The 8,087-nt window shown below is 44.3% G+C and overlaps 1 protein-coding gene across 1 annotated transcript; it reads left to right on the top strand.

Annotated features, from left to right (window-relative positions):
* Window positions 1-537: 537 nt before the first annotated feature.
* On the top strand, window positions 538-7,044 carry LOC104519222 (folliculin-interacting protein 1; the record flags this gene model as incomplete). The annotated part of the gene is made up of 5 exons (XM_010166161.1): window positions 538-707; window positions 2,910-3,079; window positions 4,476-5,901; window positions 6,268-6,436; window positions 6,985-7,044. Coding segments are annotated over 5 exons (1,995 nt in total), but the record flags the coding sequence as incomplete, so codon positions are not given.
* Between the last annotated feature and the right edge of the window lie 1,043 nt (window positions 7,045-8,087).

Raw genomic sequence — 8,087 nt, 5'->3', positions numbered from 1 at the left:
AACTTTGACTCTCAGGTGCTTTATTTAAAGCTAAAGAAAGTAACCTGGTGCCTGTCTCTACAAAGCCACAGTTTGGTGGGTTTGGCCTGGACATACACCAGTTTTTTAAAGCAAGGAGGAAGTGAAGGTGTTTTTGTAAGTCAGATACACGTAAACTTGCCCTAGTCATGAAATCGAGCAGAACTATGGAGGATTTACATGTGTTGGATTCAGTGGAGAGAAAGCAGGGAAATAACAACAACAAAAACTGATTCATTTCAGAATTCATTCAGAACAGGGAGCTCTTGACTCTGGACAGTGAATGTTCCTGTGTTTGGGATCAGTTTAGGTAGATGCGTGAAGAGCCTGTGAGGCTCAACTCTCCAAGGTGGAAGGGTGAATTCATGGTATTTCATGAACAACGTGGTTTGGATAATGGCTGATGTGAGAGATGTTGTTTCTGATGGAAATGACAGCTGGGACTAACTGTTGCAGTAAATTCGTTGGGTTGGGATCTCCGCCTTTCTTTTTTTAATTATTTTTTGGTTTAGTCTTCTGGATTTTTTGGTTTTGTTTTCTAGAACGACTATTTGCAATCTCTACACCATGCCACGGATTGGGGAACCTGTCTGGCTTACTATGATGTCGGGGACACCAGAAAAGAACCAGCTTTGCCATCGCTTCATGAAAGAATTCACTTTCTTGATGGAAAATGCTTCTAAAAACCAGTATGGTGGATTTGAGTTCTTACATGACATATGTGTTTACACCTTTGTTATTTCAAATCAATTTTTTAATCTGTTTTTAAAATCCAGATAATCAAAGAATCAAAAGACCATCCATAAAGATTTTCTTTCTAGAATTAAAAAAGAAATAAGGAACTATCTCATTCAATGCTTGCTCTCCCACAATCCTCTAAATCTGGGTAGAGGCTAAACATTTGAAACGTGTCCATAGGAAGCGCGTGATGGGTGTGTACGTCTGGAAAGGGGTGAACATACCTTATGAAATGCATTAATCTGCCTTTCAAAATCAGTTATCATATGATGAGCAAGGTTAGACGTTCAGTAAGAGCCGTGTCTGGTGCTACTGTCTGACCACAAATTGCTCTTAAACCCGACTTCTGTAAGATGCCACTGAAGAAATGGTGTGTTTCGTTAGCACTCACCTTTCTGCCCTCAGGACAAAGCCGTGAGGGGTTGTTAGAAATGGAGAAAGAAAACGTTCTTGATAAACTCAGGAGAATCTGATAAATTTATTCTTTTGTCAACACTTCATCCTCATTCCCCAGGGCATGAATAAGGGAAGTTTTTTAAAGCGTTTGGCTCCATTAAAGTCCTAAAACGAGCACAAACATGTGAAGTTTGAGTGGGAATGGCACTGAAAGACCAGCTGTTAGCTCCAGGGAAGCCGCTCTCTGCTGCTTCTCACCATCTTCCAGCTTTGCCACCAACTTTGTCATCTTTTCCTTCCCCCAGACTATTAGCAGTCAGCGTAGTCCACATTCTCCTGCCCCAGTGCAGTGGGAGAAAGCGCAGGGAGTTGGGAGGGGTTCAAATGTTTTCTCTTCAAATCAGTTCCCACTGCTGTGGAAGGTTATTCCTGGGATTAGTCCCTTTGGTCCCGGCCACTCTGAGCCCTTGATTACATTTAAATGGTCATTTGTTGGGGTTGGTTTACTTGTTTTATTTTAAATATAGTCAGATTTACACTGATGGAAGCAAGAGGAAAATCAAGCCCCAGTATCCTTTTCAATCCAGTTTGCAATCTGTTTTTCATCCTTTAGCTATCTCCAGTGAGGAAATGGGGCTAAATTTCAGCTGTAGGGTTCTTGATGCTTGAAAACTATTCAAATAACATGATTTTGAGGCTCGGTGATGTTTGACTGGTTTCCTCCCAAGGTACCTGAGCCTCTGCAGCGGCCGCCAGCACCATCTGTTGGCATGTGCAAGGCTCTTGGGCTGCGCTGCTGCACGCTCCTCCTGCCAGGAGAAGGGACTGGGGAGGAAAGTCTTCCCTCCACAGAGCAGAAACCACGCTCTGTCGTTACAAGAAATCAGATAATGAACTCACATTTCTTTTCAGAAAGGTTTTTTTCACCTTACTTGCTTGAGTGAGTGAAAGCTGTTTCGCTGGTGTAAGGACACCATCTTTCTGGCCGAGTTGTCTTTCTCTTATTGGTGGTATTAGGGAAATTTGGAGGTTATTTTTTAAAAGGAGCAGCCCTATGTGCTTAAATTGCATAACAGTTATATGAAAGAGCACAGCACCCAGCTATTTTACAGATTTGGTAGCAATAGCTTTCGTTCTCATCAATAGTCAGAGATCTTAAGGGTCTGTGATCTCCTCCTTGGAGTACAGAGGCCACAAAGTGCCACTGGTTTCTAACAGCAAACCAAGTAAGTGGGTTTTGAGATGTTTTACAACATAAAACTTGCAAAATAGGAAGTCTCATAATTCTTGCTAAAGAGAGGAACTGAGATGCCACAAGTTGAAAATATTTCATTTGACTTTAAATGTGTGTTCTAAAAAAAGAGCTTTGCAGGGGTGGGGAGGGGTGGTACAGCCCTTCATTCTCTCCCAAAGAACCAAGACTGAAGGGATGAACTCTGCTGGCTTTGTGAGGTTGTCTCTGCAAGCCTTGATCCGTGTAGACCATAGAACTGCTGTCAGTTTAACATCCTGAGTGTGTACCTGGAAAAAAAATGATGTTGAACATTTTGCTTGCAGGTTTTTACCAGCTTTACTGACTGCAGTCCTGACTAACCACCTGGCCTGGGTCCCTACCGTCATGCCGAAGGGATGAACTCTGCTGGCTTTGTGAGGTTGTCTCTGCAAGCCTTGATCCGTGTAGACCATAGAACTGCTGTCAGTTTAACATCCTGAGTGTGTACCTGGAAAAAAAATGATGTTGAACATTTTGCTTGCAGGTTTTTACCAGCTTTACTGACTGCAGTCCTGACTAACCACATGGCCTGGGTCCCTACCGTCATGCCGAATGGCCAGCCGCCGATAAGAATCTTCTTGGAAAAGCATTCATCCCAGAGCGTGGACATGCTGGCCAAAACTCATCCCTACAACCCTCTGTGGGCACAGCTCGGTACGTGGCAACCATCTCTAAACCATCCAACAGCTTTACATCAGTGGGTATGCACGTGGTGGTTATTCTGGATGCTTGTTATTTTCCCCCACCAAGTTAAATTTATTTTTTTTAATTCAAAATGAGACAAAAATGTGTATTTCAAGCTTAGAAGTGGTCACTCTTTTATTTATTTATATATATACTTTTTTGTATGGGCTCTAATTTCTTGAGGCATTATCACTTATAAAATGGCAGCCAAAAAGTAAAGCCTTCTTTAGTCATCTGTGGCAAGTCCTTAAGGTCACCTGCCCTGGTGATGATGGAGGATTCCAGTTCTCTTCTGGTCCTCTCTTTATACTGAAAATCAATTTTTATTTTTTTGGGGATGCTGTTATCCATAAGTTTGGTTCTGGAAAAAGCAAATCAAGGAAATCCATCGTTTGATGGGAAATGAACATACTCTCCATACAGCAGGCAAAGGAGCAGCACATGACTAGGCAACCCCCTAGGTAAGGTCCCAACACCTAGTTGATTGAATAGCTAATCATACTGCCTTCTGATTGCTGAGTAGAAAAGAAGAGATGAGCTTCCTACTTTCTGGTCAGATGGTCCTGCTCTGCACACCAGCTCTCATGGAATTTGGTTAGGGAAGGGAAAGGAAAGTTTTGGGAGGTTTCCCTATTCTGGTATAGGCAGGAATGGCCAGGGACTTGGCAAGAAGATTTGATTTCAGAGCTCATGGGACTCTGGGGATCCCCTGTGGTGTGGTTGGCCTTTGAGGCCTCTTGGATCCCTTGTCCTCTCATCCCTGCATTCATGCAGTGCCCTAATACCTCCAGAACAACACATGCACAGGTACTTCCCCAGGTAAATCTGGAGTACAGTCAAAACAACCCATCCAAGCCATAGTAGAGCTCAAGGGGAGGGAAGAGAAGGTGGTTGACATCAGCTATGCACCCGCCACTGTCACTTTTTGTCCTCGTTCTTGGCATAGGTTTGTTTCTCCTTACAGCTTTCTCTTGGTGGGTAAAAGTTCAGACCAGTTTCCAGACTATCCAAGGTAATTCAGAGCAGATGCCTCCTCTCTCCCATGGCTATATAAGGAACCCAGGAGATGAGCTTCCAAAGCTAGGCATGGAAGTGAGGTGATGCGAATGCTCCCTATTATGTGAGATCAGATGTCTCCCTGACCAGCGTGTCACCTTACATACGATACCAACAGCATCTTTGGGATTCTCTGTATTGAAAACAAAATACTAGCATAGCTGTCCTCACTCTTCTGCTTTAGTATTTTTTGTTGTTGGTGGTGGTGGTGTAGACCTGGCTTTTGAAAACTGGCCACAGAAATTGTCTGTTAAAAGAAGAATTTGTTTGAAAGATGTAGAATAATTGTCTGGTTTCTTTTCTGTTCTAGGTGACCTCTATGGGGCTATTGGATCACCTGTGAGATTGGCAAAAACAGTTGTGGTTGGCAAAAGGCATGACCTGGTACAGAGATTGCTTTATTTCCTCACTTATTTCATCAGATGTTCTGAACTTCAAGAAACGCATCTTCTAGAAAATGGGGAAGATGAAGCCATTGTCATGCCTGGAACTGTTATAACAACCACGCTGGAGAAAGGAGAAGTAGAAGAATCTGAGTATGTGCTTGTCACGATGCACAAGAACAGGGGCAACTTGCTACCGACGGAGTCTGAAGAAGTGAGAACTTCTAATTGTAGCTGTAAATATTGCAAATGTCCGATTTCCCTTGCACAAAACATAGAAGGTGTCTCACAGCAAGAGAGAGAAGACAGTCAAAACACTCCTAAGGTAGAGCTGGAATCTTCTTCAGATGAGAACAGAACTATTGTTCCTGATGATTACCAGGAAGATGCTGTTGACGCTAAGCAATCGAGACCCTGCCTGGACACAAAACTAGAGACCGTGGTGTGCACGGGGTCAGCCTCACCAGAAAAACGTGTGGTGACAGAATCTGGTTTGGAGCCAACGGCAGATGTGTGGAGGAACGAGGACTCGTTGGAATCGGGCAACCAGGCGGTCGGTGTAACGAGGTCACCGGGCATCGCGGTGGAAAAGAAGCCACCGGATAAGCTCTTCTGCGATGCGTTTCCTTGCAGTGCTGCCGAAGCTCAGACTAAAGTGACGTTCCTCATCGGAGATTCCATGTCACCCGATTCAGACATCGAACTCAGAAGTCAGGCAGTAGTGGAACAAATTTCCAGGCATCACAGCCCGCCAGCGACGGAGGAAGGAGTGTCTGCTGATCCCAACTGTGAAACTAAACAAACTGTTGAGGACCAAAATAGAGACTGTGGGACAGCCGAACCTTTCCCTCAAGTTGGTAGTGAGCATCAGAGCTGGAATACGAATCCATACACCGCCGAGAGCATGAGTCTGTTTGATGAATATTTTACTGATGACAGTTCAGTTGAAACCCGGACTATTGATGATATTCCAGGGCAAGCAGCTCCAGACCTTCTTGCTCACAACAGTAGTTTAGAGTTTTCTAAAAAGCTGTGTACGAAGGCTAGCAAAGCACCTAGCGAATTTTGTAAATTTATGGACTCTGTTCGACAAGAGACCTACAAAAACTGCTTTAATGAGCAGGACCAAAGAGAGAAAATCTCTATTCGTGTCCCCCATGGGGACAGAGAAAACGGAGAGAAAAAAGTCGCCCCGGGAATTGATTGGGACATTCCAAGAAATGAGAGTTCAGATAGTGCCCTGGGTGACAGCGAAAGTGAGGATACAGGTCATGATCTAACTAGACCAGGTGGTAACTATTATGGAGGAGAGCAAGAAGATTGGGCAGAAGAATATGAGATTCCTTTTCCTGGGTAAGTACTATTCAGCAGTAATAGAGCCTAAAAAAAGATAGAGCCTCTTCTCATGTCACATGGTTGGAGGAATGTAGCTTAACTTGGCATCAGTGGTTGGAAAAGCGTCTCTTGAGCTTGCTGGTTGTAAAAGAATCTAGAGAGATCAGTGGTCTGGAAAAAAAATATATTAATTGTGCATTGTGATCTTGGCTCTTTTCCTTTTCTTCCCCGATGGTCTGACTGCAAGAGCTGAATTTAAACTCTTTCTTTTTAAAAAGTGCTTGAATAGAAGTTACCAGAGCTATGAGAAATGTGAGGATGCAACCTCTGTAAGCGAATTTGATGTTTACTCTTGTGCATCTCTTTGATGTGCCTTTCTTGCAGGTCAAAATTAGTTGAAGTGAACTCTGTCCAGCCCTGTATTGCCAATTTTGGAAGGTCCTTACTAGGTGGCTACTGTTCATCTTACGTCCCCGACTTTGTTTTGCAAGGAGTAGGAAGCGATGAAAAGCTGAGGCACTGTTTGGTGTCAGATTTGTCTCATGCTGTGCAGGTAATTAACTTATATTTGGTAAACGTATTTGTCACAGTGGGGAAAGGCAAATGTTTTTGAATGTACAAACCTGCTGGAAATGGAAGTATTTACTGTCACAGCTCTCTTCAGGTTCCTCTAGTCCCAGGTCACCAATTTTTTTCTTCTCTCCATTAATGTATCTGAAAAATGTGGTTATTTCACTGCAAATCTGGGGCGCAAAAACTTAAGTCTCCCGCTGAAGGCAGCTGAGAGGCTTGTGCCCTTCAGAAGATGGATCTCTGTGCTAAGCTGTGGAGAAATCATCCTCTCCTGCAGACCTGGCAGCCTGCTGATGGTCGCACACCCACGGGATGGATGATGTTAAGCAAGACCAAAGGCTGAGGTGGCCGTGCATCTCCTGGCGGGCGCAGTCTCTCGCTGCAGTGGTTGTGCAGAAGCTCCCTTTGCTCCCTGCTATTTCCATGCACGTCTGACCAACGTACTGCTGCTCGTGGAGCAGAACGTGTTCTCTGAGGTGAAGCTGTCAGGAATGATCAGAATTTTGGGGACACTGCTCCTTTCTTAAGATTGTAGTCAAAGTGTCTGATAGTGCCGGCTCCATTGGAAAAGGAGAAACCGATATGAAGGTAATTGTCCAACAGGGACTCAAACTTCTCACACGTGCTGGAAATCATCTCTTAGAATTGTTTGGTTGGAAAAGACCTTTGAGATCATCGAGTCCAACTGTACCTGTCCACTGCTAAACCAGATCTCTGAGCACATCAGCTGCCCATCTTTTAAATCCCTCCAGGGATGGGGACTCCACCACTGCCCTGGGCAACCCCTTCCAATGCCTCAGAACCCTTTCAGCAAAGAAATTCTTCCTCACTTCCCATCTCAACTGCCCTTTACCCTCACAGTAAAGAATTTCACAGTAAAGAATTTCATATACATATATGAAATGCTTTATGAGAGGAAAACAGCTGAAGGACACAGTGTCCTCCCACAAGGTCTCCCCTCAGCCTCCTTTTCTCCAGGCTCAACACCCCCAGTTCCCTCAGCCGGGAACTCAGCACACTTGTGCTCCACTTCTCCACAGAAGTGGGGAGTTTTGCTCCCTCCGTGGCTCTTCTAGGCGCTGTTTTAAGCCATTGCAGTTTAGAGTGAACGTTTAAGCCGTCTGTGAAGTGTGAGTTGAACATCAGGCAACAGAGGCAGCAGTGGGAGGTAGATGTATCTGAAATGGAACCATACAGCGGTGCGTGTCCATCAGCAGACTTCGACTTCAACTGCAGAAGTCAAAGATTGAGAGGATATGAAAGGATGGAGCAAGATTTTATACATTTATCTTCAAGTAAAATAATAACTGCATCCTGTCCCTGTGTGAAGTCCTTGTGGGACTCTAGAAAAAGGTGATTTCTAACAATCCAGCCCCAAAAATGTACTGGGGAAGGGCACTGGGGTTCCAGATAATCCTCCATGGCTTTAGAGAGGTGAAACGCTCCTTGGAAGGAATGGAGGAGCTGGGTGCAGGCTTGGTTCCTGACTCCCTCTGCTGGTCCTCCCATAGAGGGAAACCAGTGTCAACTGGGAATGAAACCACCCTGTCAGCACAGCCGTGTGGAACAGCAAGTTGGGTTTGTGATACTTTCTATTTTAGTATTAAAAATTATTTATATTTAATATTATT

This window comes from Antrostomus carolinensis, unplaced genomic scaffold (genome assembly GCF_000700745.2).
Source record: "Antrostomus carolinensis isolate BGI_N321 unplaced genomic scaffold, ASM70074v2 scaffold47404, whole genome shotgun sequence".
In the NCBI taxonomy this organism is placed as follows: domain Eukaryota; kingdom Metazoa; phylum Chordata; class Aves; order Caprimulgiformes; family Caprimulgidae; genus Antrostomus; species Antrostomus carolinensis.
The sequence above is the reverse complement of the archived record's forward strand: the minus strand, read 5'-3'. Positions and strand labels throughout refer to the sequence as shown.